Source organism: Labrus bergylta, chromosome 18 (genome assembly GCF_963930695.1).
Source record: "Labrus bergylta chromosome 18, fLabBer1.1, whole genome shotgun sequence".
In the NCBI taxonomy this organism is placed as follows: domain Eukaryota; kingdom Metazoa; phylum Chordata; class Actinopteri; order Labriformes; family Labridae; genus Labrus; species Labrus bergylta.
The window spans coordinates 25,715,007-25,742,859 of NC_089212.1; the positions used below are offsets into that span (position 1 = coordinate 25,715,007).

General features: G+C 42.9%; 2 protein-coding genes across 3 annotated transcripts; one reads left to right on the plus strand and one right to left on the minus strand.

Annotated features, from left to right (window-relative positions):
• Positions 1 to 1,168: 1,168 nt before the first annotated feature.
• On the minus strand, positions 1,169 to 13,358 carry zmp:0000000662 (RING finger protein 145). The gene is made up of 11 exons (XM_020659823.3): positions 13,093 to 13,358; positions 12,620 to 12,883; positions 10,681 to 10,789; positions 10,061 to 10,152; positions 9,195 to 9,436; positions 8,906 to 9,087; positions 7,922 to 8,062; positions 6,369 to 6,551; positions 6,138 to 6,285; positions 4,661 to 5,017; positions 1,169 to 2,417 (listed from the first exon to the last, which is right to left on the minus strand). The coding sequence occupies exons 2-11, from the start codon at positions 12,786 to 12,788 to the stop codon at positions 1,518 to 1,520; spliced, it is 2,523 nt and encodes an 840-aa protein (XP_020515479.2). The 5' UTR covers positions 12,789 to 12,883; positions 13,093 to 13,358; the 3' UTR covers positions 1,169 to 1,517.
• Positions 13,359 to 15,649: 2,291 nt separating this feature from the next.
• On the plus strand, positions 15,650 to 27,551 carry LOC110001132 (probable carboxypeptidase X1). 2 transcript variants are annotated; one of them, XM_065966067.1, is made up of 13 exons: positions 15,650 to 16,040; positions 17,697 to 17,806; positions 18,582 to 18,721; positions 19,871 to 19,955; positions 20,927 to 21,077; positions 21,236 to 21,324; positions 21,433 to 21,556; positions 22,824 to 23,020; positions 23,420 to 23,599; positions 24,915 to 25,209; positions 25,880 to 26,019; positions 26,126 to 26,228; positions 26,320 to 27,551. In XM_065966067.1, exons 1-13 carry the CDS (start codon positions 15,701 to 15,703, stop codon positions 26,658 to 26,660), a joined length of 2,295 nt encoding a protein of 764 aa, XP_065822139.1. In that variant the 5' UTR covers positions 15,650 to 15,700; the 3' UTR covers positions 26,661 to 27,551. The 2 variants fall into 2 exon arrangements, with proteins under 2 accessions (XP_065822139.1, XP_065822140.1); XM_065966068.1 differs by lacking the exons at positions 15,650 to 16,040; positions 17,697 to 17,806; positions 18,582 to 18,721 and adding an exon at positions 18,752 to 19,377.
• Positions 27,552 to 27,853: the final 302 nt, after the last annotated feature.

A 27,853-nucleotide genomic window follows, 5' to 3' on the forward strand; every position in this document is an offset into this window, starting at 1 on the left:
TTTCTATTTCGGTTCACTTTAGTCTGTATTGGTTTTAAAAGCTGCCTCACTTTCTGTTTCAATTTGATCAGAGATGCACCAATTATAGACTGTAAATATTAATAGACAAAATGGACTGAGTGACATCCCCCGTCTGTTCCTGCAGGGGGCTTTTGGAGTCCCATCGATGGCGGTCTCCATGCTGGAAATGCTGTCTCAGTCTAACTTTCAGTCAACCTAACGACAGGCTGAGAGCTGGAGCTGAGGCGGGTTTTAAACCTCCTGACAAACCGTTACACCGCGTCCACCTGTCAATCAGGTCAGCTACACGCCTAACTATGGATAACACGTATCATTCATACAATCAAAACGGATGCGTTACCCACCGTACAATGTGTGCCGATTGAGACATGAGGTAATCCAACCTATTTGATTTTTTGTACCAGACTGTAAAAATGTTAATTTCAACAGTAATGCCTTTTTGGGCTGTGAAGTTTTTTGTTCTAAATCCACTCTGATCCTGTATTTGATCATGTCTATAAACCCCTCTATTTCAGCCCTGCTCAGAACAGGCTGTTTCTGTGTCTGTACCTTTAAATATGTAAATGAGCTGTGTCTGACCACGCCCCCTCTCTGGAAGGAGCTTGGGTGTACTCAGTGCTTTCTCGCTCCATGTCCTATTGTTTACGGTGAGAAGGCAGACTCAGAGGACAGAACAAACACCTAGCTGTGGGAGGGGCTACTGCCCTTTGTGATGTCATGAAGGGAAAACCTCCAAACGGCCTGTTTGAGCACACATTTTCTGAAAAGTGGAGCAGGCAGAAGACGGAGAGGATGGACTTTTCTCATCATTGGGGGGTTTGTAGACGGACTAGAGACACGTGTTAGAGTTAGAGGAACATGAGGACACTTCCTCAATATTTTGCATAATGTGACCTTTAAATGTTTTGGTTTCAGCCTCATGGAAACAGTTTGGCCTGTAGATTCCAGTTTAATATATATATTTTAAGAGCTGCATAAAGATAATGACTTCACTGTGATGCAGTTATCATTTACATTAGTAAATTCCTTATTTAAAAAAGCAACATGATGGCACACGAAGCCCATCCCCCTCCCTGTGCACCTGTCACGATTTTATTAACTTTCATTAATTTAGAAACAGCAGAAAAAAAATAAAAAGGAGAACATGTTCACAGCAGTAATTTAATACTGGGCGATGGAGTACAAAAGAGTGATTCATGATTAACGACTGCTGAAGCTTTTCCTGGGACACGCACGGGACACATTAAATTAAAGTAAACGTCTTCACTCGTAACCTGCCGTCATTTGGTATTTTAAGATAATTGCTTTACATAATATCTCTGATTCTTTTTACATCATTTTCTTTACAGTTTCACAACAAAGGGCTTCACACAGTATAGCCTCCGGTCGGCGTCTTCTGCAGCACATTCACATCAAAGAAATATTTTATATTAGTTCACATAGAGAAGGCAAAATATGTTCCACTCTCCATTATGGAGAATCACCCTTTGATTCCTTCAAGGCACTGATGCAGAGCAGTCCATCTCTGTGTTCTGTGTTTGTGCAGGAGTAGGAGGACGCTCGGTGGGGTTGAGGGGGGAAAGTTTCAGCCTCTCCGAGCTGCCAATTTTATGATTTTTTGGATCGTCGGCACAGCCTAAGAGTTCTGAGTGTTCATGAGGTGATTCAAGAGACGTTTGGCTTATATGAGACGCCACAGGATCTGATTCAGCTTTGTTTAATTTGAAGCTGCTCCATGACTCAGGAGCCTCATCACAGTCTTCAGTACCTCCGCCGTTTTGTGGCGTTCTAGGACAGGAAGTGACCTCCAATTTAGCCGCGTTAGAGCCAGGTTGAGGCTCGGCTGTGCTCTCATTCACAGCATTAGGAGTCAGTGGCGTCTCCTCGCCGCGCTCATGTATGTAAGGAGGGGAAGTTTTACCTAACAAGACATCAGAGCTGTTGACTCCCTCTGGAGCGCAGCCTGAAGCCGGGCCGACAAATCCAACAAAGTCTCCACTGGAGCTGAAACGCAGACCCTGAACAGCGTCTCTGTGAGGTTCTTCTTCTTTGTCTTTACCTTCTGTGTCACAATCTCCATCCTCAACGCTTTCCTGCTCCTCTTTCCCCTCCTCCTCCTCCTCCTCCTCCTCTTCGGGATCAGGAGTTACATCTTCACTCCGTGTATCTGTGCAGTCCTCCTGGTTCTGCCCTCCCTCCTGCGCAGCCGGATCTGGCTCAGTCTCTCTCTGAGTTGGTGCAGCGGGAGCGTCGCCTGAAGCCGGGCTCGGAGCGGACGGGTTGGGTCGGACCGTCTGGTGGCACATGGGGCAGGTCTCCTGCACGTACAGCCACTTGCGGAGGCAGTTACCGTGGAAGAAATGTCCGCAGTATGTGATCACAGCCGAGCTCATCTCCTGTGAGGAGAGACACATTTCTGTTAGACTCACAACAACAACAACAACAACAACAACAACAACAACAACAGTCCCTCTGCACCTTTAATAAACAACTAAAGACCCAGTTCTTAATGAAAACCTACGACCTTCATGATGATGATGGTTTTTTACTTCTCCTGAGGAAGAATGCAGAAGGTGCAGACGACACTAATGTTGGGGCGCAAGTTAATTGTTTCAGGATGGAAGGCCCCCTCTGCCCCCTCTGCCCCCTCTGCCCCCTCTGCCAATCTGTGTCATAATAATTTGGGTAGACTAGCCGCATTGGAGGGTTTCTCATTTAGAGTTGTAAATAGAGTTGAATGTTACAATGGGTGGGGAAGCAAGAGAGGCTTGGGGAATCTTATCCTTGATGGGTGATGGCGGACCCTCGGGAGTCAGCACACTGTACTTTATGCCCTGTCGTTGGGCCTGTTGTCGCCGAGCACCGTGTGCACTTCCGATGTCTATTTTGTTTTTTGTTGTTGTATTGTTTCAGTTGAAAGCTTTTTCTTTATCTTTTACTTTTTCATTACGAGTCTTATTTTGTTAGATTGTCCCAATTAATGTTTTTGTTTGTTCTTTACCCTCATGTACGAGTACTTAAATGATTATTTGTCACCAATATGTCTGTTACTGTTATCTGTTACTTTATAATTGGAAAATTAAATAAAATGTTAATCATAAAAAAATTGATTATAATGGTTTTGTTAGATAATGACAATGACGTATTTAGGATGGTTTTAATGCTTGAACAGCTTTCGATGTTGTGCTCTGCCTCTGGTCACTTCCTGTCAGCACCTGTGTGTCCGATCAGACTTTAAAGCTGTTTGTTTTGAAATGAATTGTAGAATATTTATGACATATTCTTAGTAGCAGTGTTTTTGTTTGACTTTTTGTTCAGTGGACGGTGTGCAGAGACATTGATCATGTATACTCCTCATTAATCTCTTGTTTTATTGTGATTTCTTTATGCAGTTGCATTCACAGATATTCGTCTCTGTTTTTATCTCTCATCTCGTCTCTGTGATGATGTCACCTCAACTTCCCCTCTGAGATTTGTAAAAGCAAAATATCGTCCTGCAAACACTCGCTCTGTTTTTCATCAAGATTTTACTTCAGCTGCTTCATTTGAAAACAAACTTGTGATCATTGTCAAGGACAGGTACAAACAGGTTTTAAAAAAAACTGTGGCTGAAGGCCAAAGAGGGGGAAACGAGCAAACTGGAAAAACAGGACCAGCATACCTTAAAGGTACACACACGCTGTTAGATATTATATGTACACACAGTCACGTTTGTCACAGTGCTCACAGTGACTCTGCCTCGTGCACGTCAGCTGTACTGACAAATATCAAGTTACTGGTATCATGATCATATGTTGGGTATGAATATATTTCATATACCCGGAGGGTGGTGTCGACAATAAAGTGGAGTTTGACTTATTGCCCGTTAATTAACATTTATTAACCGTTCTTAAAGGAGCAATATGTAACTCTGACCCCTAGTGGTTAAAATGGGTACTGCAGTCTAAATTCTAAACCTCAGAGAGAGCTGTCTCCCCCCCCTCCTCTCTAGAGTGGATGCTCACTCAGGTCACCATGTGGTGGACTCTGAAGCTTCAGTGTTTATCCAGCTCTGCATGGGTCTGTAAACCTTTCTGTGTTCTAACCTCTCTCCATTTTTCAAAAGCATCTCCAATATTGATCCTAGTTTGAGCACGTTTCTGCTCGTGGAGCTTATTAGAAACATGCAGAGGCTTTTTAGGTCGGGTACAATCACTTCTATCTGAACCACTTCTCTTGACCGCTTCCATCGCTGCAACACCTGTTGACCTGATAACTGCTCTCATATCTGACAAACCGAGGGGCGTCCAAAACGGCCGTGTGGGGGTCGCCTTAAAACCGCCTACCTTCTCTGGTCCAAACAAATCCAGAGCAGTTTGTCCAAGCTTACTGGGTGGAAACACCTCTGAAATCCACTATGAGGAGCTGGAAGAGGACCAGCAATAAAATGTCGACCTCCTAAGCCTGCTGCTACGGGGACCCGGCCCCGGATACACAGAAAAGTTAGATCAACGGCTAAAACTGAGACACTAAGAAAGATCTAAAGCAACAGGCGGTTAGTTTACATTCTGAACCCCTTGTGGTGATGATAAAAAGGGGGGGGGGGGGGCTTTGGATTTGTCAGTATTTGATGTAGTTGGCGTGCAGCTCCTCGACTCACCTGGAAGCAGATGGCGCAGACGTCGTTGTGTCGCTGCAGCTCCCGCTCCGTGGCTCTGGGGAGCGAGTTGATCTTCTTGGCCGCTTCCTGCCTGAGCAGGAAGCTCCTCCAGCCAGACTGAGCTCGGAGCCACACGTTGAAATAAGAGTGGATGATGATGACGGAGGCGCCCATCCAGCTCCACTCCCCGAACAGAGACTCCCAGGTGCCGTATGCCACCACGCAGAGCGCCACCATGAACTCCAGCACCCGGCTGACGGCGTTCACCCAGTAGATGACCTCGTCCAGGCTCTCGATCGGGTCGCTGCGGAACAGCTCCACCATGAAGAGGGAGTAGATCAGCATGGTGCCTGTGACCTGGAGACAAACAGAACTTTACTAAAATAACAGTGACAAAACTCTTCTGCCACCAAACTCCTAAAAAAAACTCATGAGCATGTGTGAACAGAAACAGCTGAATGTTTCTCTCTTCACACTGAGTTTCTCCTCCAGCCTCCTCGTATTTATTCTGCAGAAAGTCAGAGTGAGCTGATGTGAGAACGCAGCAGGATATAATCAGGAGAATTCATTGATGATGTTGTGTGGGGTGCTGTGGCTTTGCGGGAGGGATACGTGGGCGGATGGGTGTTTGAGAGCCTTTATGTTTATGTGTGTATTTTGTCCTTGACTGTCTGTATCACACTGTACTGTTGTGTTTTTGTTTTTGTGTTGGACCCCCCTCGAAAAATGAGATTGTTCATCTCAACGGGCAATCCATCAAATTAAACAGAACTTCTCACAACGTATTGTGGAGCGGCAGTATCTCAGTCTGTAGGGACTTGGGTTGGGAATATTTCAAGTCCCTGTGCAGACTGAAAGTATGGTAGTCGGTCTCTTTTGCTTTGTCCTACACTGCCACGTTATTTTGATGTCATGTCTTGCCTGAGGAGAGCCCCCCCGGCCCACCTCGCATCCATTCAACCTTTATTTATACTTGAAAGATCATTGAGGGGGCAACCCTCATTTACAATGACATCGAGTCATTACAGAAATAATTAGAAAACAGACATTAAATCAAAAAGAAAAACAGAAGACAGATAAAACAAGACTGTTAAAATCAGTCTACAAAAGTCTAAAATGTAAGATAATTAAGCGAGTACAAAACTGCAATAAATAAACACACTTATGTAAAACATTTACAAACAGAGGTTGGGAGGCTTAAAATCAGGTTTCTAAAATGCCCCCCAAAAAGGGATAGACGGTACATGTGTGAAAAACCAGATCAGGAGGATTCAGTCCTCCAGACATTTTCAGGAGTGCAGATGTGAAAATGTCTTGATGTAGTTCAAAGCCGTCTTTCATGTCCTGAAATTCGGGTTCATGTCAAACTTATTTCCCGGTATCTCTGTAGCACAGTGAGCTCAATGTCTTTATTTAATGTTGTTATTGTTCCACCCTGAGACTTGAGTCAGTGTAGATATAAAATGACCGATCATACCTGAAGGGACGTCAGCATGCAGCTGGAGACGAGGATGAGGAGCCAGAAGTCCATGTGGAAGAACTGGGAGATTTTATACGCCATAAACACAGGGAAAACCAGCAGAAGGAGACACATGCTGAGGCCGCGGAAATGTTTCCACAGACTCCTGCGAGAAGACCAGAAGACACCGGATTAAAAACCACAAAGTCATCATAAGAACGGGAAAGTCCTTCGATGTGATGTGGTTACCTGTTCCGTGATGCACCGAGAGCCAGAATAACCGGGTCTGTGATTTCGATCATGGACTGCAGGGTCGACGTGACCACGATGAAGAGGATGATGCTGAGGAGGAAGGTGCGCTGCAGAGCCTGCATGTCCAACAGACCCGTCTGCAGAGCGAGCAGCAGCAGCGTGACGCCTTCAGTGACACCTCTGATGGGACGGGGGGGGACGGGGGATTCAGTAACAGAGCTCAGAAAATACAGTTTCCACAGATTTGTATAAATGAACACACAAATATATTAAGAATGTGTATTTACATTTTTGTTTATAAAAATGGAGTTTAACAAATATAAAAGGTCGGTTTGATTATTTTTTGAGAGTGTGACTTCTGTTTTGTTTTTTGTTTGTTTCATTTGTTTTGTTTTGAAATAAATTATTATTATTTTTTTTGTAACCAAACTAGTCGTGTCTTAAATAATAAGATTTGTAATAAGGGTGTAATAAGATAAAGCTTCAGCCTACACCTTTTCAGTCAAAATGTTTTAGTTTTTTCATGTGACCGAAATAAATTATTACTACAAAAAAAAAATATAGAATCAGAAAATCTCTTTATGTGAGTGGATAAAAAAAACAGCTAAAACAAAGGAGATCTTGCTAAGCTATGAATCATTTTGTTTGCCTTCCACCCTGCACCAGCGACACAACTTGTCCTCTGCATTTTCTTGAAAATCTACTGAAATTAACTCCGCCTTTCTTCCCCTTAAATCACATTTAAATCGCTTCTCTGAAAGAGGTTCTGCTTGATCTCGAATTATGAAATGATAAAATTCACTGACTGATAAATAATAAGCAACAACACAAAGAGACGATACCCATTACTCAGTGAAACATCGGTGCACTAATGAAAACACTTTGTAGTTAACACCATGTAGATTTCACTCTACTACAGAGGTGAAGGGAGGTTTCCACTTGACAACCTCGGTGACGTCCCCGCTCTTGCTGTTTATCAGTCTACACGGTTGAGTTGTTGGGGCCAGAAGAGGCCATGTGGTAGGTTTGGTAGTATCAGCGGTGTCACTACCTGGAGCTGGCATCAACACAGGCTGGGTGGTGTTGAAGGTGGCAGCGCTGTTTTGGTTGCGGTGGCGACTAAGGGCCATCGGGGAGGTTATGTAACTCAGTCGGGTAAATAGGGGCATAATTGGGATTAGGAGTGTCTTCACTTTCATTAGAGCTCAAGTGTTTTGTGTTTTTATTTTAAATTATGTTTAGTGAAGAAGATAAGGGAAGGGGAATATCCACATATTCAAACTTTGGGATAGAGTTTACAACTTATTTGATTCAGCCATTTGAAATCTCCTGCAGTGATTAGAGCCACTATGTACACTTTGGCGCCCCCCAGTGGAACTAATTTGAATTTAATTTTACATACTTTAATTACCCCCTCAAGAGGAAATCCTGCTTTACACTGAGACATTCTCCTTACACACATAACTTGGACAATATCTGCGTATTTAATTAAGAAAACTGACGCTCAAAGCACATCAAACGGACTTAATGCGTGATGGACCTGAACTCACCTGTGCATGACATTCTCATTCTGCACGGCTGCATAACCTCCCAGGTAGAACTTGCATAGGTTGAGCAGTCCGAGGGCGAGATAGGACACCACGAAGGTCAGGCCCAGGAGAGAGTACGGCGTGGCGCAACATTCAGAGACACTGCGGGAGAAATAATCCAGTGAGGGGTTGTCATGGTAACCACGATTTTAAAACCGTTTCAAGTAAAAATCAAAAGGATATCGATGCACGTTTGGATACCATGGCAACAAAAATAGAAGTCCTAGCAACCCCAATGAGGGGTTAATTTCTTACTTTAATCACCAACATTTTGCAAACACAGTCCTGCACATGTTGGTGGAAGTATCTGTGCATTTCAGACGATGTCAGCGCCTCTGCTTTCTCTCTGATTAGAAGAGACATAAACGCAACTTTTGCATCTTTAACAGACGCCAAAAGGACTCGGTGTGAAGTCAGTATCTGCCATCCTGTGAAAAATTAAATGGCTCTCCCTCTCGCTGCAGCATTGATTTAGAATATGACTGAAGATCTGAAGTCCTTTTGAAGCTTCAACACCGTTCTTATATTTCTGAGCTTTTAACCCCTTATGAACCAATACGCAGTCTGAGAAAACTAAAGGGGACGGGGCCTTTGCTGTTAGAGCCCCCAGACTTTAGAACAGCCTGCCAGAGGAGATCAGACTTGCAGATTCAGTCCCTTGTTTTACTTCCCTACTCAAGACATTCTTTTATAAAAATGCTTTTACTCTGTGATTTCGGTAATTGTTCTTATTTTTTAATTATATTAGTCTGATTTTGTTGTCTGCTTGTTTACTCTCTGCCTGTTGTTTTAATTGCCTCTCTGCTTTTCTGTTGTAAAACACTTTGTTACTTGTATAGAAAAGTGCTATACAAATAAAGTATTATTAATGCTCTCGATTAAAAACACATTTTGACAAGTGTCAGTTGAAAATAAAACACTAAAAAAAAGGAGTCATCGTCGCACCTTGTGAGCAGGAAGAACAGGATTCCCTGATGGCTGGCAGTGGCCGAGGCGTTGGCAGACATGGCGTCCGTGCACAGCTGGACGACGAACAGAACGAACCAGAAGACACTGAAGAGCACTGGGACGGCAAACTGGTTCCACAGAGAGATCCCCACAGCCAGAAGTCTGTACAGCTCGATCACCTGAGAGGTGATGAGGAGCGTGGACAACAGAGCATAAAAGAGATAAACTAGAAGAGGAGTTTTGATCAAATGGAAAGTAAAGTAACATTCTGGAGTTACTGCGTTACCTCCAGCTGCAGCAGCTCGGAGTAAGCAGCCCTTGCGAGTCGGTACGGCAGGAAGAGATGTGAGAGGAGGAACACGGTGATCCCCGCTCCGGTCAGCCCCATGGAGAAAGTGTTGACAGTTAAGAGCATGGCGTGAGGAGCAGCGCAGAGCCTGGCCAGAAGGGGGAGCATGTGAGCGGAGAACAGCCACACCTTCCTGGTCTTCATGAGGAAGGCACACAGCGTGCTGAGGATAATCTGACCTGAACAGACAATCATTACGGGTGAGGACAATAAATAAATAAACAGCTGTTATCAACTTGAAGAAAATGCATGAAGAGTTTTGACTTTAGCACAAAACGTTGGTTAGAATGAGTTAGTTCAGAATGAGATTGTGATGTTTTTAAGGGCTTATATTTGTGCATATTTATAAAAAAAAACATTCTTTGAATCTTCTGCATTCAACATTGCCTCTCCTCTTGTCTCTTAAACATCCCAATCTTTGTTTTTTTGTGGATTATTAGTTATACAAACATGACAGTGGTTTGCTCTTGAAGTGCAACTTGAAAGTTTTGATAAGGAGACAAAAACAGAGGAAACTGTCGGTGGTCTAACATTCGCACAAAACTCCTGAAAACTCTCTGGGTGAGCCGCATGTTTGAATGCAAACAGCCAAAGTGAGACCCCCTCTCCCCTCCCACCCAACAGCCATAGTCTCCATCTGCAGGGTGCATCAGTGAAAAACCAACTCAGGGAAGGTATGACGAGCAGTCTTAAACTTTCCTAAAACCAGTTTGTTTGTATCTTGCAGCTCATCGTTTCTCATCGTCAGCGAACATGAACATGAATCGAATGCACATGAATGAAAGTCTGGGTGCAGGACTCACTCGTCATTGCAGACACAAATCTGTTGAAGGCCAGAGAATCGAGGTAAACGGCTCCTTCATAACCGTACTGCAGCTCCTCACGGACATAATCCCTGAAAGAAAAGCAGGAAATACATTTTTATGTCCAATGTACTGTGTGTTTCTTTATTTTCAGCATGGAGAATTCCCATCTGAGCTGTTAAGTATGCTTGTTATCTTGTGAGTAAACCGTCATTATTCAACATGAGAACTTATTTATTTACATTTATTGAGCACTTACAAAAAACATTTACCTGCCAGAGTAAAAAAGAATCCTGAGATGACATCAAAAGATCAAATTTACATATTCTCAAAAATGTCTCTGCACTTGTTCGTTTTTGAACAAAGATTTCAATCATCACCGACTAAATGAAACAGCTTTGGGTTTGGTAAATAACAAACAAACTAAGGTTGGTTTCTAACTTTAAAAGACAAATAAACGAGCGGCTTCAACACAGAAACCCTTCCTCCTGACGTCGTGTATCAGGCCGAACCTGATACACAGATGGAGGAGAGGAAACTGATCCAGATTCAATAAATCACAGGAGTGTAGTAGCAGGAGTAGCATTAGGAGTAGTAATAGTAGAAGGAGGGCGTCTCACTTGGAAATCTGATGCCCCATGTAGAGGAGGAGGGCGGCGAGGATGTGGAGGTAGAGCGTCACGATGTGTCTCAACGGCAGAACCAACACCACCACGTTTACCAGATGACCTGCGGGGAAAACCAGAAAACGCTCATTGAAACCTGAATCAGGAAGTGTTAGACATGGGCGGTCAGCATGAACTTGTTTATCACGATTAATGAAGGTCAAAACTGATGCATACATTTTTTCAATCCTGATTAATCTCATGTTATTTTGTCCCTTCAGGCTCTCCGTAGATAGTGGTCCTCAGTGTCTCCCTGTAGTCTCACTGCTGCATCTTTGAACGTCTCATTTCACTTTAACAAACTCTCAGACAGTAATATCCACCTTATGACATCACACATTGACCTTATGACATCACACATTGACCTTTGTCACCGCTCCTTTGAGCTGTCTGACGTCAGTTTGGGATCCCTCACCACTTCCTCTTTCTGTGGCGGTGCGCTTTTATAGCTTTTTTTTTCTCTGACAAAAGAATCTAACAGATATCCGTGTCGTCTGACTTTAACTAGAACCAAAAAAAAGTGGCATCATGATCATCATATCCTGCAGGGTCATTACTCTGCGTGTGGGTAGGGATGTAACGACTGACTATTTATTTTACAAAATGAGTCTGTAGACCGTCCTAACAAGGGGAGGTGATCGGAGCTTCTCATTGTGGTGTCGATTAAACGCTGCGTCATGTTGGTTGTGTTATTTGTGTAGTTCCCCGTCTTCTTGTAATATCTGCACACAGCTTTTTGTCTAGTCTGTTATCTTCTCATCTCTTTCATTTTCTGTCTCGAGGATGCCAAAACGCTTCCACACCTCCGATTTAAAAGACAGTGGTGAGTCCTCACTTTCTAAATCTTTCTCTGCAGCTGCCAACTGCCTCTGCTCCACAGCTGCTGACACTCACCATATTATTGGGATTCATTTTATTATTGGGAGTACCGATGTGAACCATGACACCTTTGAATCAATTTATCATGATTTATGATTAATCTTTACATCCCTACTTGTGGGTTAAACTCTTTAAGTTTATCATAAGAATATTGTATTTATTCTGGAAAATACATCAAAGTTTTCCTTTTTCCAATGCCGTCAAGTACACACACACACACACACACACAGCTTAATCTATTAAAGGGACAGGACACCAAAAACACAACAATTATATAAAAACAGAAAAAAAGGAAAAATATTCACTGAGGAAATAGACAAATATTACCCAAAGAAAAGCTCCCCTTACGCCTCCAAACTGTCTGTATGCAACTGTTTTGGCTGATGATCTAATTATTATTTTTCTTATTTATTTGTTAGGGACAGTGCATATTAATGAACAGCTGTAACAATTACAACTGTAAAAATACCAGATTATAGCAGAAGTGCTGGTTTCCATCTGTTGTCCCTCGGCAGGTAACAGAGGAAGACAAATTACAAATAAAATACAAAAACAAAAACAAAGGCACAAGTGACACAAGACAATAATCGAGGTTAAAGGTTAAAGGTGGTCACAGACTTGTTTGAGGTGTGTTTTGAAGGTTGCATATGTTTGTGAGTCTCTTATTGTGAGTGGGAGAATATTCTAATATTTAGTTCCTTTGACTGACAGAACAGTTTGAATGTAGTGCGTCTGTGTGGGGCCTCACAGTCTCCTCGGGCTGGGGCCCCTGCTGCCGATCCCACTGGCAGACTTCAGCTTTATAAAGTCCTTCAAAGGAGGAGGAGCAAGTCCGTGCAACATTTTATATATAAAACATGCATTTTTAAAATGTAGTAAATTATGTTTATCTAAAACAGTGCAATGGTGAAATGAAAATGGCTTAATTTCCTTTTTAAAAAGAGATCGTGTTGGTTTAAGTGTTGCGACCATGTGCTCATAAAGGATTCAATATGTGATAAAATGATGTATTTACCAAGGTAGTACATGTTCCAGATGACATATTTGTATTTGAAGAGCAGGTCTTCGTTCTTGGCCTTGAGGTGCTCAGTCAAACCTTCGATGTCACACTTGTAGAGCAGGTCCAGAACCAGGATGCTGGGCACCCTGAGGGCCACGTTGGCCAGCTCCTCCAGGCGGGGCATCTTAGAGACCAGCTTCTTCAGGAGGCAGAGAGGGGGGCTTTAAGGTCACATGCTGTTTACTTGACGTCTCGCTGTTGAGCTCGTCTTGTTGTCATCTGAAAAAAACACAACAAACAAACACTCAGGTGAGGGACTCCTGTGTGAGCATCCAGACCGTTATTCGGCTGTGAATTCCTGATTTAGCATCACATTTCAGTCTTTAATTCACGCTGTAGACTTAAATATGATTAAAAGGGAGTTTAAATAACACAATTAAATATATTTTAACTTGTTATAGCTAATAAAATCACCGTCATTCACTTACTTTGCACGCTGACACACTTCACAGGCGAACAGCCGTTTGCTAGCTAGCGTTAGCTTCTGGTTAGCTTCCACAGCGAACAGCGACATGTTTTAAATAACCGCGGGAGAAATGTTTCACTTATTGTCTAACTATCGGTCGTCATCGATGGCGAAGACAGCCGCCATGAAAACGCGATGTTAAAAGCTCAAATTAACCGATGAAAAAAAGATGAGTAAAGACACTTTGAGTCTAATGTTGTGATTCCGCTCGTTTGCGTGGCCACTTCCGGTTCACGCGTCATATCGAAATCGACCAATCAGGTTCAAGCATACTCAATTCAACTACTACTACTACTACCACTACTACTACTACTACCACTACTACTACTACTACTACTACTACTACTACTGCTGCTGCTGTTAATTACAAGAATAATATATATTTTCATTAATAAGATTCATTTTTATTAAACACTGACGTTTTGAACCACGTAGAAAAGCTTTGACTGTACCGTTGTTAAGTCTTTTAAACACAATTAAGACATTTAAAGGTAGAAAAAGAGGAAATTAAAAAAAATATTTTGTCAAAAGTTGTTCAGTTTGGTAGATAATACAGGGTCATTAAAATATGTGCCTCCTGCAAGCCTAAAGATAAATTTCAACCTATAAGAAAAATACAAACAGACCAATTGTTACACATTTTGTGTGTGTGTAATGTGTAATGCTAATAATAATATAAAAGTGACAATTGTACATATACATAGGTGCCATTTTACATACTGAACTACATAAGTGCAACATTATAAGGTGTTAACACTCTGATGATTGTGGCTATGCATTATACAAAACTAGCACATGAAGGTGGGGAGGATGTTTATTTGTTTACCTCATCCTGCGATGTCATTGCCTCCCTCCATCATGCTGTAAACATGAGGAGCCTCAGAGCTGAAGTGAAGGTGATTAAAAAGCTCAGAGACAGACTGACAGCATGAAGCAGAGTCAAACCTACAGCCCCCTCACTGTATGGACTGTTTGTGTTTACATGCATGCACACCACCTGTGAGTAAGTCACACACAGCTCAGACACTGACTCCTTGTTTATCTTAATGTCGGTTTGCATCGCGGCATGATTCATTTTACCAGAAGTTGACAGCTGAGTGAGTAAAATCCAAGTGTGACTTTAATACGACACAGATGTGATGGTTTGGATGGAGGGGTAGACAAACAGGACATGATGTGTTCTCTGTTAGTGCGTCCATTATGATTCATTTTTCTTAGAGCTTTCGTAGAGCTGGATGGATTTGAGAGTTTTTGACACCAGTTTTAGAATGAAAAAATGCACCAAGTACCGATTGAGCAATCTGTATTTCTGAGTTGGAATAAAAATGTATAATTTCTGTGTGAACTGTGCAACACTTTTAGCAGCAATACGACCTACAGTCTGTATAAAGATGCACAGCACAGCAGAATACGTCGCCTCAAGTGAAGCCAGAAGATTTAGAGCTCCCTCTCCTGACTGGCTGCAGAATAGCTCATAAACCCCGCCTCCTCTTTAGACCTTTCTAGACTGCTTGTTTTAAGCACAATCATCAAGTTCTCTGGTGTTTCATTTCAATGTCTTCCTGACAGAAGCCAACAGAAGATGCGAGTTACAGAGAACAAAAAGGATGTTTCCCAGACTCAGTGATGAGTGGTCGAGGACGCCGTTAATCATGACCAAAAATGTGGGCGGCAGTAGCTCAGTCTGTAGGTGCCCTTGAGCGAGGCACCTAACCCCCCCCACCAGCTCAGGAGTGCCCACTGTGGGCAGCCCCCTCACTCTGAGACCTCTCCATTAGTGCATGTCCACAGGATCCTGTTTGTGCATGTGTGTGTATTTTGGCCTATGTTTCTGTAGCATGTTAACTAGACAGAGTGTAAAAACGAATTTTCCCTCGCGGGATCAATAAAGTATAAATTATGAATTAATAAAAGATTAACTCTGAGTGCAGAATGAAATGGGAACACTATGAAACACTGAGTCACTGGAATGAATCAGCGGTTCAACAGAACCAGGACAAAATGAGGTTGATCATGTTTTCTTGAAATGCCTTTTTGGAGTTGTTCCTCCATCACCCAACTCCAAGCACCTGAAAGAGCGAGACAAGACTGATAGACAAGCAAGCATGCAAACAGACAGACAGGCAGGGTGGGAGAAATGAGGGAGGGGTCGTCACAATACAAAGACAGTAAAGAAGAACATGGAAAAGTGATGAACATGTATGTTCAAGTTGCAATCTACAAGTCATACACAAGTACCAGAAAACTGAGAAATCAAAACGTTCACGAGCAGAGATAAAAGAAAAAAAAAGAGCTACTTTTGCAAAAGTTAAGATTTTTCATCAACGCTTTAAAGGAAGTTGAAAATAGGTCACTGATGCTCGCTTAACCTACATTATGCAAGCTGCAATGTCTGTTTTTGAGTCACTTTTAGTTGGAATTTAGGGAGGAAGGGGGAGGTGGGACAGAGGAGGAGGAGGAGGAGGAGGAGGAGTGTGGTAGATGGAGGTCTGGCTCTCTCATCTCCACATAAACTGCCGGGGATTTTTCTTTCCCCACTCACACTCTGCAGCAGCAAACAAAAGAGGAAGATGCAGACGTCTTTGTGCATGCTTTTGGCCGTTGCGAGTTTCCTTGGAGGGTTTTCAGCGCTGACAGAAGATGTAACGACTCATGAGAGTTTTAATTTACTCCTCAATGGCTCAACAACTACAGCTGAGTCTGTCAGTGTGGGGCTGCAGGATCACAGCACACGACCACCGACTACAACAGCTCAGACGGCGTTAAACACCACCAGCAGCATCACCGACATCCCCTCTGTTACTGACAAAGAGCTGGACAGTAAAGGCACCACAAACAGCGAAGAAGAAAACACCAACAAAGAAGAGAAGGAAGATGACAAAAAGACAGAAGAGAAGAAAACAACTCTGGGTAAGAAAAGACAAGTTTGTCAGTTTGACTTTTGATTGCAGCTCTGTGTGTGAAGCTAGTGACTAACGTTAATTAAACAAGCAATTAATGAATGATGCCTTCAGGGACCCAAGGAAAATCGGACTTCAGTGATGAAGGAAGAATTAAGATTTCTAGAGTAAAAAATGTAACATTACAATGTCGAGTTATCTTGTAGTAGTGTTGTAGTGAAGACCAAACTACCTGAGACCGGAGTGGTCCTAGACCAAGACCAAGACCAAGACCAAGACCAAGACCAGACTGATGACATGAAACGTGAAGAAGATGAGATCATTAGCATACATTTGAAAGATTTATTTTTGGGCTTTTGTGCATTTTAATGGAGCACAAATGATGGCACAGTGGATAGAATCAGGGAGAGAGAGTGGGGAATGACATGCGGGAAAGCAGCCACAGGTGGGACTCGAACCCGGGCCGCCCACTTGGAGGACCCTTGTCCTCCATACGTGGGGCGCGTGCACTAACCACTGCGCCACCAGCGCCCCCATTAGCATACATTTGTTTCCCCTTAGATTTGTTTAGATTTATGTTTTGTGTAAATGACTAATAATGCGATGTAGTCCGAACAAAAGCTGTAAACACAAATATATTCACTTAACTGTTACAGGAGGGAAATTACAACCAATAAAGCTGGAAAAGGTGATCTGTTTGGAAAAGTGACTACACAGTGACTCTAAAAATACATACTATAAAGGTTTTAGCCCCACTTGTTGGAGCTCAACAGCATCTGAATTCTAAAATATTTGCGCTTTGTGTTTTGATTTAAATGGAAAAGGCTGCAAAACTACCAACCAATGGACTCCTGTGGAAAACATATTTACGGCTACACGACAGGAAATGATTCTCTTTGTCAGAAAACAGTGAAATATGGACTTTACAATTTCCCTAAATTCCAAGTGATGGTCCACAAATATGCCTGCTATGATTTGCTGATAGCCGCAGAACAAAACAGAATATGTTTCCTGTTATAAGAAACAAAGAAAATACCCTAATTTTAGGATCTCAAACTAGTGATTGTTCTGGGGGGATGGATGCAGATCGGGTCTCTTCACATATTGAAGGGGTTTGTTTTGAATCTGAGGGAAGTTCTCATGTAAACTTCCTTCAAACCAGACACGTTTATTTTGCTTCTTATGGAGTCTAATGTCTTAAACATCCTTTGACCTAAAGAGAACCCACAGAGCTGTTTCTCTCTGCCAGTTCTGCTCGTGTTTGTGATTAATGGGTCTGTTTTTGCTTGTTCCCAAACCCATAAAATGCGCTCCAGCTGCAGCTCTTTGGCTTCCTGCTCTGCTGGACGTTTGACTTCTCTGTCTTGGCTCTCACATTGTCTCATGTTTCATACAAACCCTCCTCTTGGATTTGCTTATCTGTTAACTTTTCCTCCAGAGAAGTCCTTCAAACTTCCACTGAGCTGACCCGGGATGATCATGGAAATGTTCCACATGAGAGCCCGCTGAGGCCTCTTGTTACATCAGCCGACTGTTTGCTTACTCAGTGAAACCAGAAAGAGAGATTTTAACCCCTCGGCAGTCAGGCTGTCTGAGTCGTTTCTGCAGAGGATCAAACTCTACAGACAACCGCAGATTTTATCTCCTGGTTCTTTTTTCTCTGCAGACTGTCCTCCCCTTGGCCTCGAGTCTCTGCAGGTCGATGACAGCCAGATCCAAGCTTCTTCCTACCAGCGCGAAGGTCTGGGTCCTCACAGGGGGAGGCTGAATATCCAGGTGGGTCTAGATCTGGATCATCACAAATACAGTTAAAGTTAGTCCTATAGATCTCAACAGGAAGTTTGTAGCCTGCAAGCAGAAAATTAGAAGTATATATTCCCTTGTTCCTCAGGTTTTGGTGGTAAACAGCTAAAAAAGACAGTCTTTAAATTGGTTATTATGTCCAAACATCACTTGAGAACCCAAAGAGTTTCTATATTCTATCACGTAAGACGAATAAAAGAAGTATTTCTGCATATTGGAGATGTTTGTGTCATTACACAAACATTAGCAGGCTCAGCCTCTTGCAGTGCTCCTCCTGTTGCCCCTCACACAAAGGAGCAGATACCAGCCCTTTTTTTGAACATATTAGGGGAAAGAATATTTATTTGCAGAATTAAAGACATGCACATCCTTCCTCTTTCCTTTTGACATAATTGGCTTTGATTTCTGCATCATATTTCCTGACTTAATGAATCATTAAATAAAGAAACATCTCCTTTCCCTCAGTTTGAATTGACTTATAAAATTACCACCATATTAAAGCTGCAGAATAAAGCCTTCTTGTTAAGTTCTGTAAACTACTGACAGCACTTCCATTCATCATCCCAGCCCTCCCCATTCTCTTGATCTGCAGTGCCGAAGTCTGAAAGCAATTATAGTAAAATCAGGGTCAACACCAGAATCTTATGCAATACTAAACATCGAGGCAGCGCCAGGAGCCTTTTTTTGTGTTTTAATGGATTCAGCAGTCGACAGAAACAGAAACTGTCTGTGTAACATGTGTTTTCAGTCTGGCATCGAGGACGGAGACCTGCATGACGGAGCCTGGTGCGCTGAGTACAAAGACCGGCACCAGTGGCTGGAGGTAGACGCCATCCACCTGACCCTGTTTACTGGAGTCATCCTGCAAGGCCGAAACTCCATCTGGAGGTCAGGTAGTATCAGGATTAAAATATGAGGTGTTCTCGTTACAAAATGAAACATAGAACTGCTGCCAATGCAAAAAAGAACCGGCTAAACAAATAATTTTTGACGACATGGTATAGTGTTTAACAAATGGAAAATTAAGGAAACGTGCGCTTCTCTCAATACATTGTAAGTTTGTTCTTGTTAAAAATAATGTCCTCTATGCACATGAAAAGACGGTCATGGAGTTCCACAGGGTTCAATGCTGGGCCCGATTCAATTCACCCCTAATAAATAGGGTAGTATCAACAGGAAACAATACATTTCTGTCTATTGTTATGCAGCTGATACTCATTTATACTTATGTCAACCAGTTAAATAATGATCTGGTTCTGTTCATCATGTCTGCCTTTTAAAATTAAGATTTTCCTGCGATGATTGACCAGTGCTTGCTCATTGGTGGATTAATGTTTAATCCCCCCAAAAATAGGTTAAAAAAAAGTCTGTCTTGACCTATTCATTTTTGTTCAAGGGTTTTAAGCAGGGTGAGGGGAAGAGGCTGGTGTTGGCTCTACAGGATATATGTTTGGGCCAGCCAACTGTCACTGTAAAAAAATAACCAATTGGCTACAGCCCGTGCTCTGTGGGTTGGTGATACATCTTTTGCCAGTGGCCCAAAGGTGTGTCTTTGCATGCTAGAATGCTAGATTACCAGTCCAGCCCTGGTCCTGAGAAAACCTCTTTCCTATTTAGTGCTAAAAATAAGTTTTGATTAATTAATAATTGCTGAATTTAAAAGATCTTCTTAAAGATAATTGTAAGTTTAAAGCCCTAAAATGCACATCAAATGTAGTCATGGAGTTCCACAGGGTTAGGTTCTGGGACTTTTTCTAGTCACTGTAATTTAATCAGGAAACACTCCATTTATGTCGAATATTATGCAGATGATAGTCAATTATACTTATCAAAGAAACCAGAGGATTTTGCTTGCCACTGTTGCAAAGTGCGTGCTCATTGGTGGAAATAGTATAACAAATAGTGAAGTCTAAACCTGCTCTATTGTTGAATTTGCAATGAGATAACCTTGATATCCTGCGTAATAACCGTCGCTATTTCAATAAACATTGATTGATTGATAATTCTTTATTCTGTGCTTCTTTGTCTTCATCACAGTTGGGACTGGGTCCACACCTACAAAGTCCAGCTGAGTAACGACTCTGTGAACTGGGAAACCTGCCAGAACGGGACAGTAGACGCAGTAAGAACTCCTTTTTTTTGCTCTTCTCTGGTACAAGGAATGAATCCTTTGTGACTGGAGGACCTCACGCAAATGGAAAACAGATTTTAAAGAGCCGTGCCAAAGTGAAATATGTATCGTGAACAAAGACCAGAAACAAATCCAACAAAATAAGAGAGAACTTAAAGTGAAAACAAAAAGCAAGACACTCAAATCTGATGATTGTATGAAAACAGTTTTACATAATTTGAAACACTGTTTACATAAACAAATTATTCCTCTACTTTTATAGAATCAGAACTGGTTTTCTAACTAAAATAAACCATTATGAAGACTCCAACTTGTAGCTTCAGGAGAAAATGTATGATCAAAACCTGCAGCTTAAGGGCGCGGGTAGCCTAGTCGTTAGAGTGCGCCCCATGTAGAGAGGCTAGTCCTCTTGGGTCCGGGATCGATCCGACCTGGTGACTGCTTTCCTGCATGTCATGCTCCACTCTCTCTCTCTCTCTCTCTCTCTCTCTCTCTCTCTCTCTCTATCTCTCTCTCTCTCTCTCTCTCTCCTGGTTTCCAACTCTGTCCACTGCCCCATCTCACAACTGAAGGCCCAAAAAGCCCAGAAAAAACCTGCAAAGGCTTTTTTATTTGACGTCAAATGTCAGTGTGTTGGAAAATGTTTTGGAAAGTCTGATCGTTTTCCACAGAGCTGGACGTGAAACAAAGAGTCTTTGCCCAGTTTCTTATTTTTAGGGTTGACTTGTCTGCCGAGTAGGTTATGTTTTCATTCCTGTTTGATTGTTTGATTGTTCAGTTCATGGTGCATACAGTTTACTCTCTCACTTTTTTAAAGAGGTCTTTTAAAAACTAGTGGCTTGTTCTGCTACAGTAGAGGTTTATTCTCTCTAAAGGGCTTTCTGGTGTTACTCATCGATGACTTCATTTATTCTGAAGGGTATCATTGAATGTCCAAACTAATGGGATGTCACATTGAACAGATCTTTGAAGGAAACCAGAATCCAGAGACTCCGGTGCTCGGACTCCTTCCTGTTCCCACTGTGGCCCGTTTCATCCGGATCAACCCTCAGACCTGGTACACCAACGGGACCGTCTGCCTCCGAGCGGAGATCCTCGGCTGTCGTGTTCATGGTGGGCACACCGCTGCGGTGTAGAGTTACTCTTAATGATTCATTAAACAGTTTACTTATGATGTGTTCAGTGAGGAATGCACCAAATCACATTCTTATGTTCAGGTAGGGTGTCTGTCAGTCAACAAAAGAAGGTTAATGCGCTCTCTCTTCTCATAGATCCAGATGATATCTACTCCTCAGAACAAAAACCAGGATCAAGCGACGCCCTGGACTTCAGACACCACAACTACAAAGAGATGAGAAAGGTCTGAGCATGATGAACGCCTCAGTCTGCACTCGCTCTTTTAACCGTTTGCAGACTTTCCCTGAAGTTAGCTTTAACTGTTTAAACCCTTTTCTTTTGACCCTCAAAGCTCATGAAGTCTGTGACCGATGAGTGTCCGGACATCACCCACGTCTACACCATCGGGAAGAGCTACACGGGCCTGAAACTGTACGTCATGGTGATCTCAGATAACCCCAGCAAACACGAACTAGGTGAGAGAAACGTCAATCATGTCAGCTACGAGCCTAACTATGGATCGTTTCGCTCAGAAAATCAAAACGGATGGGTTATGAAAACATTCACCCCCCCGTACAGTGTGTGCCCATGAGGACAATATTTATCCAGACCTATTTAGTTTTGTTGTACCAGGCTGTAAACATGTTTATATATGCTGTTAAAACAGGCTTTTTTCAATGTGGTGTGTATGTGACCCCGGGGCTCCTCAAGTGGACCCCCTACATTCTGCTAAATTTGGACTTCTGCTTAGGCTTCATTGTTCAACCCTGGAGGTTGCCGCTTGGTTTGAATAAGTCAGAAGTTTCCTGTTTTTTTCCGTGTTGTATGTTGAGTTCAGCTGCTCGGGGGGTCCATTTTCACATCCTCCAGTGTTTATTCAGCTTTTCTCTCTGCAGGAGAACGCTCGAGGAGTCGGCCTCTCTCGTGTAAACAAACTGATAACTTTTGAAATCGGAGACAGAATTCTTTTCAAACAAACCACACAGATCTTTCTTTGTGATATCGTCTTTGAATGCAGGAGGTTTTTGGCCCCTCAACATAAACTAATCATGTGCTGTACAGATTTTCAGATTGCAATAGCAATTTTATTTATATAGCACATTTCATTACAGATAATTTCAATGTGCTTTACATTGAGGTTAAAAACAAAATCAAACCACAGCATACAAAAGAAAGAAAGTGTTTCCACAGTCATTAATAATTCATACACACGACAAAGCGAACATCAGTTACCACAAAAGTGATCATACATACACACAAATACAAAAAAAAAAAAAAAAAAACTATTCATATGCTTTCGAGAACAGATAGGTTTTGAGTTTTGTTTTAAAAGTAGAAACTGTAGTAATGGACCTCAGATTGCTTCACTCCAAGGGGGAAATAACTGAACTGCCAACAGCTGATCTTAATTTCATGTCTTCACAGTTGAATGCATAAAAAGCTCATAAAACCAGATGTAAGCAGATCCAGAGTGTTTGGAGTTCAAGCCGTTATCGTGAATATACTCAGGCATGTCTGCCATTAAGTCTGGCCAGTCCATGTATGACTCCTGGAAAAGTGCTGACTCATAGTTACCCAACACTTTGAAAGTTTTATTAAAATGTTCTTAATCAGCTTTTCTTTGCTTTGACTTCGACCTACTTATGACTAAAATAAAACTTTACTGGCGTCATGTTTTGGATCTGACCTTCACTTTTATTACTCAGCAGATAAAGTGACCCTCTAAATGTTTCTTCTTGGCAGGCGAGCCGGAGTTCCGCTACGTGGCGGGGATGCACGGGAACGAGGCTCTGGGCCGAGAGCTGGTCCTGAACCTCATGCAGTATCTGTGCAGAGAATACAAGAAGGGGAACCAACGCGTCGTCAAGCTGGTGACCGAGACACGGATACACCTCCTGCCCTCCATGAACCCCGATGGATATGAGGCAGCTTATGAGAAGGTGAGTGAAGGTAGAGGGGCTCTGTGTAGAAGATGTTTTTGTAGTTTTCATAGAGGTGTTCAAAGGAAGAGAGAGACCACATCTCTTTTCTTTGCAATTCCTATTCAACGCTCAAAGTCAAAAGGGGGTTCAACTGGAAGACGTGTTGTAATCAAGCTTCAAACAGCTGCCTCAGTTTAAGGATGGAGGGTAGATATTACCCAATGCCAAATAATAATCAGAATTTATTTGGCTTTTAAGCAAGAAGCTTGTACAGACATATTAACATCGAGGCTACAAGAAAAATGAAAGTGTTGAAAATGAATATTTCCGGCTCCTGGCATAGTGCTCACTGTATGGCATATCAATCAATCCATCTGCTGTCACTTCCTCATCCTGTTTCTGACCACTTTGCTGCAGGGATCAGAACTGGCCGGCTGGGCTGAGGGACGATACAGCTTCGAAGGAATCGACCTGAATCATAACTTTCCAGACCTGAACAACATCATGTGGGACGCCCAGGAGGCGGCAGCAGACCCATCTAAAGTCACCAACCACTACATCCCCATCCCGGAGTACTACACCCAAGAGGACGCCTTTGTAAGTATACGCAGCTTTTTTTATATATAATTGAAAAAGAACTAAAGGAAGAATGTGAGACTCTTTAATCCAGTAGATGTCGCCCTTGAGCTCCAGCATGAAACCAAAACAAACTGCTGTTAGGCCACGCCTCCTCCATACTGAAGCCTCCGCTCTCCTCCAGAGACACACCTCCAAACCCCCTCCACTCGCGTTAGCAAGGAGTTTAGCACAACTAGTGTGCAAACTTGTCCTCGGCTCAAGTTACAACCACCTGTGTCCTGCGTTGTTCTGTTAGCATGCTAATGTTAGCGCTCTTTAGTTCGCTCGTAGCTTCACATTGTTGTGTTAGCATGCTAATGTTAGCGCTCTTTAGTTAGCTCGTAGCTTCACATTTCATGTAAACTGACACAGAATGAGCGTGATCTAAAAACTCTTACTAACATCCAAATAATCAGTGAGTATGTTCTTCTTCTTCTCTCTGGTTCTTGACTAAAACAGCTTTTATACACAAGGGGAGGAGCCGGCCGTCCCGTCCATGTAAACACGGCTCTGACAACAACACAGCCAGCGGGACTCGAGCTTCTCCCTCATTGTAGACAGTGATGACTCAGAGACACATTTACACAGGACAGACTGGATTTATGATATAGTTATTTCCTTGCATCAGTTTAATAAATGGATTAATCTCAGAACATTTACATATTCAGCTTCGATCTCATGCAACCAGAAATCTCCTTTAACCTTTATAATAGAAACTATAAGAGGAGACAACCTTTTGTGGGTCAATCATTAACTTGTTATGTTGAGATAAAAGCAATAAATAATTGTAAACACTCCTATTATCTGCTTCCATACCGAAGGACCTCAGCTAGGCCGCCTCAGAAGGATGAATCATGTAAGGGTCAAAAGGTTGTTCACTCTGAAAGCAGTTTTTAAGAGAAAATATGTTTCTCAATTCTGTGGAACAGAAACCCGAGTAAATGAGGAAATCACTTCAGAGCCAACAGAGCCGTGGTTTTCCTGGAAGCCTACGCATCAATGTTTGGAAACAGATTTCTTGTGAAAGATGAACACATGTTGAAGCTCCGCCTCCAGATACTCAGAACAAAGATCATCAATTGTTCAAAATTTCTCTTGAAAGTATTTGTCTGATATTTATCCCTGTGGCCTAAATTCAGTTCAGGCCTTCATTTTTGCTTTTCATATCTTAAAATACGATCTGGACTAGTCTGGTGACTGTTTCTCATAAGAGATATTTTTGAAGAGGAATTTCACTAATTTACTTGTTAAGAGTTTTTTTCAGTGGAATCACCAGCACGTCTTTCCCTCTCAGGTTTCTCCAGAGACGCGTGCCGTCATCAGCTGGATGCAGGACATCCCCTTCGTGCTCAGTGCGAACCTCCACGGAGGAGAACTGGTGGTGACGTACCCGTTCGACTGCACACGTGACTGGGCCCCTCAGGAGGACACCCCGACGGCGGACAACGCTTTCTTCCGCTGGCTGGCCACCGTCTACGCCTCCACCAACCTGGTGATGGCCAACCCCGACCGCCGCATCTGCCACTACGAGGACTTCCAGAAGCACAACAACATCATCAACGGAGGAGCGTGGCACACCGTCCCCGGCAGTGAGTGAACCGACTTTGCTCTCTGAGTGATGACAGAGACGGAGGTTTAGATCAGAGATGGCATGAAGTTAACTCATTATAATCTTCCTAGTTAGTAATAAGTAAAGGAGACGCTAACATGTGTCTCTAGTCCGTCTACAAACCCCCCAATGATGAGAAAAGTCCATCCTCTCCGTCTTATGCCTGCTCCACTTTTCAGAAAATGTGTGCTCAAACAGGCCGTTTGGAGATTTTCCCTTCATGACATCACAAAGGGCAGTAGCCCCTCCCCCAGGTGGGTGACACTCCCACAGCTAGGTGTTTGTTCTGCCCTCTGAGTCTGCCTTCTCACCGTAAACAATAGGACATGGAGCGAGAAAGCACCGAGTACACCCGAGCCCTTCCAGAGAGGGGGCGTGGTCAGACACAGCTCATTTACATATTTAAAGGTACAGACACAGAAACAGCCTGTTCTGAGCAGGGCTGAAATAGAGGGGTTTATAGACATGATCAAATACAGGATCAGAGTGGATTTAGAACAAGAAACTTCACACACATGTTTTGAGGAGCTCTGAGACTTATTTAAACTGAAGAAGAAGAGGAGGATATGTGACCTTTTGAGTTGCTGCTGTTTTAAAAAAATAACTCGTCTTTCTCATGCACACAATAAATCTGTCTTTGTTTCCTGCAGGTATGAACGACTTCAGTTACTTACACACAAACTGCTTCGAGGTGACGGTGGAGCTGTCCTGTGATAAGTTTCCTCACGCCAGCGAGCTTCCCGTCGAGTGGGAGAACAACAAAGAGTCTCTGCTCGTCTACATGGAGCAGGTCAGTCGGTAACAAACTGAATCCAGAGGTTTGATGTCACCATTTTCAGAAACCTTGAAATCCTTGAAATAGGCACTAAAAATTGCACGTGTCCCTCTTCTCTCAGATCCACAGAGGCATTAAGGGTGTGATCAGAGACAAGCTGACCAAACAAGGGATCACTGACGCTGTAGTGAAGGTGGAAGATCACGACCATGACATCCGATCAGGTCGCTTGATTTTATTATTTCTATGGAATAACTGGACACAGAAGTAGAGACGATGTTTGAACCAGTTTCTGTCCTGTTTTTATTTCCTCAGCTGCTGACGGGGACTACTGGCGTCTGCTGAACCCGGGCGACTACAAGGTGGTGGTCTGGGCCGAGGGTTACTTCCCATCCATGCGTCGCTGCAACGTAGGGATGGAACCGCGTGCCACCATGTGCGACTTCACCCTCACCAAGACGCCCGTTCAGATGCTGAAGGAGATCCGCGCCAAAGGAGGGAAGATCCCCCAGGACCTGCAGCTGCGTCTTCGTGCGCTGAGGCTCCGAAAGCTACGCGCCAGCACCAAGGTCCTCAACCGGCGCCGGGAGAGTCAGCGCCTGCAGGAGGAGCAGCGGACGAGGAGGGCTCGGTCCACCAGAGCCCGGAGAGAATGAGAGCGGGCCGAGACGAGGGGACTGAAGAAGCCTCTGATGTGAGCTGGATAACAGGCTGGAAGAGTTCAAGGGGAGAGAACCGACCTCTGTGAAGAAAAACAACACTTTACTTACCTGCTGTGATCAAAGAGAGGACACGTTTAAAGGGCCAGTTCACCTAAGTTTATGGAAAGGTTTTTAAATATCACTCTTAAAGGTATAAAATGTGACTTTCAGGATGTACATGTCCAGTAGATGTTGCACTTTAGCGGCAGTCTGTCAAACCAAAACAAAGTTCCTTCCTCCTCCTTCCCTTAGTGGGCGGGGCCATCTCTCTTCCTCGATGTGGTGACATGTGGTTGGACAGGGAAGGCAACAAACATGTACGAAACATGTTTGAACCACCGGGTGAAACATAAACAAGCTGAAGGAAGCGCCGTCCCGTCAGTGTGAACACAGAGCTGACAACAACAAACCTGCTCTCTTTTCATAAGTCATTACTCAATGAAGTATTAAGTTAGGACATATTTGATATCTGCTATATTAATGTTTAAAGTTTTGCATATTATACCTTTGAATTTGGTAAGAAGACAAATGTATGTAAGGTGTACTGGCCCTTTAAGGCAGAGGAATCCGTCACAGTCACACAAACTCTTACAGACTTTTTTTTAAACCTAAACAAGGACACAAACTGAGTCACTTCTTAAAGTCATAAAAACACATTTTGTTTGTGTTTGAAGGCTGACAGACACTGACAATCCAAATTTATGTTTTAACTTGTTGCTTTTCTGTGAGATGACTGAGTCGAGAGATTAACTGTCAGCTGGTCTGACATGTGACATGTTTTTGTTCTTACATTGTTTTTATTTGACCCAAGTCCAACGGGACCTTGAAATAAATATGTTACTTATTTGTGTTATCTACTTTCTAGCATCAAAGGTGGAGACAAATAATCCTGAAAAGGAGGGAAACCTTCAGGGTTTTTTTAATGATTTTTGTTGCTTTAACATGGTAGGACAATGGTTCCCCACTGTATTGGATTGTGACCCTGAAACACACGGAAATGTCCTCTTTGTGGAGTTCAGTTCTACCAGAATGATTCTTCCTCTTGAAAGGCAACATCTTTCATATTTGTGTATCATCTGAAGACCTCTTGAAGGGTCTTAAACCTGGTGTAGGAACCACTAGAAGTGTAATTACTGCCATCTAGTGGC